Genomic DNA, 443 nt, shown 5'->3' on the forward strand with positions numbered 1-443 from the left:
TTCTGGGTCGCGAACGCACGCACGAACGCCTCCGACATGCCTGTGAACGCCGCCCACGGTGGTGAGTATTGATTCGAAAGCCACGAAGCGGATTCGCTTTGGGATTCGGGGATTCGCATTGAATTTTGAGGGGATCGGGTTTGCGTTTTTTTTCGGGGGGGGGGATTCGGTTTTTGGATTTTGAGAGGATTCGGGTTTGGGATTTTTCGGGGGATTCGGTTTTTGGATTTTTCGGGGGGATTCGGTTTTTTGGATTCGTGGATTAGATTTGGATTTGGGGGGATTCGGTTTTGGGTTCGCTCGTTTTATTGGGATTCGGATTCGATTTGGATTCGCGGACCTCATTAGGATTCGCGGATTCGATACTTGTTTTGGTTGTTTCTGTGTTTAATGCTGGACGAAAATAGGATCGTTAAGAATTAGCGAATCTTATGGCTTCTCGC

The 443-nt window shown here is 48.3% G+C and overlaps 1 protein-coding gene across 1 annotated transcript in view; it reads left to right on the forward strand.

The window, feature by feature from the left end:
- LOC119593825 (ninjurin-1-like) overlaps positions 1-443 on the forward strand; it is a gene marked incomplete at its 3' end in the record, with an annotated part of 9,950 nt that overhangs the window by 169 nt on the left and 9,338 nt on the right. The window contains 1 exon segment of the mRNA XM_037942854.1: positions 1-61. Within this exon segment, the coding sequence (XP_037798782.1) occupies positions 37-61 (25 nt within the window). The 5' untranslated portion in view covers positions 1-36.

The sequence above is a fragment of the Penaeus monodon genome, chromosome 32 (genome assembly GCF_015228065.2).
Source record: "Penaeus monodon isolate SGIC_2016 chromosome 32, NSTDA_Pmon_1, whole genome shotgun sequence".
NCBI classification, from domain to species: Eukaryota; Metazoa; Arthropoda; class Malacostraca; order Decapoda; family Penaeidae; genus Penaeus; species Penaeus monodon.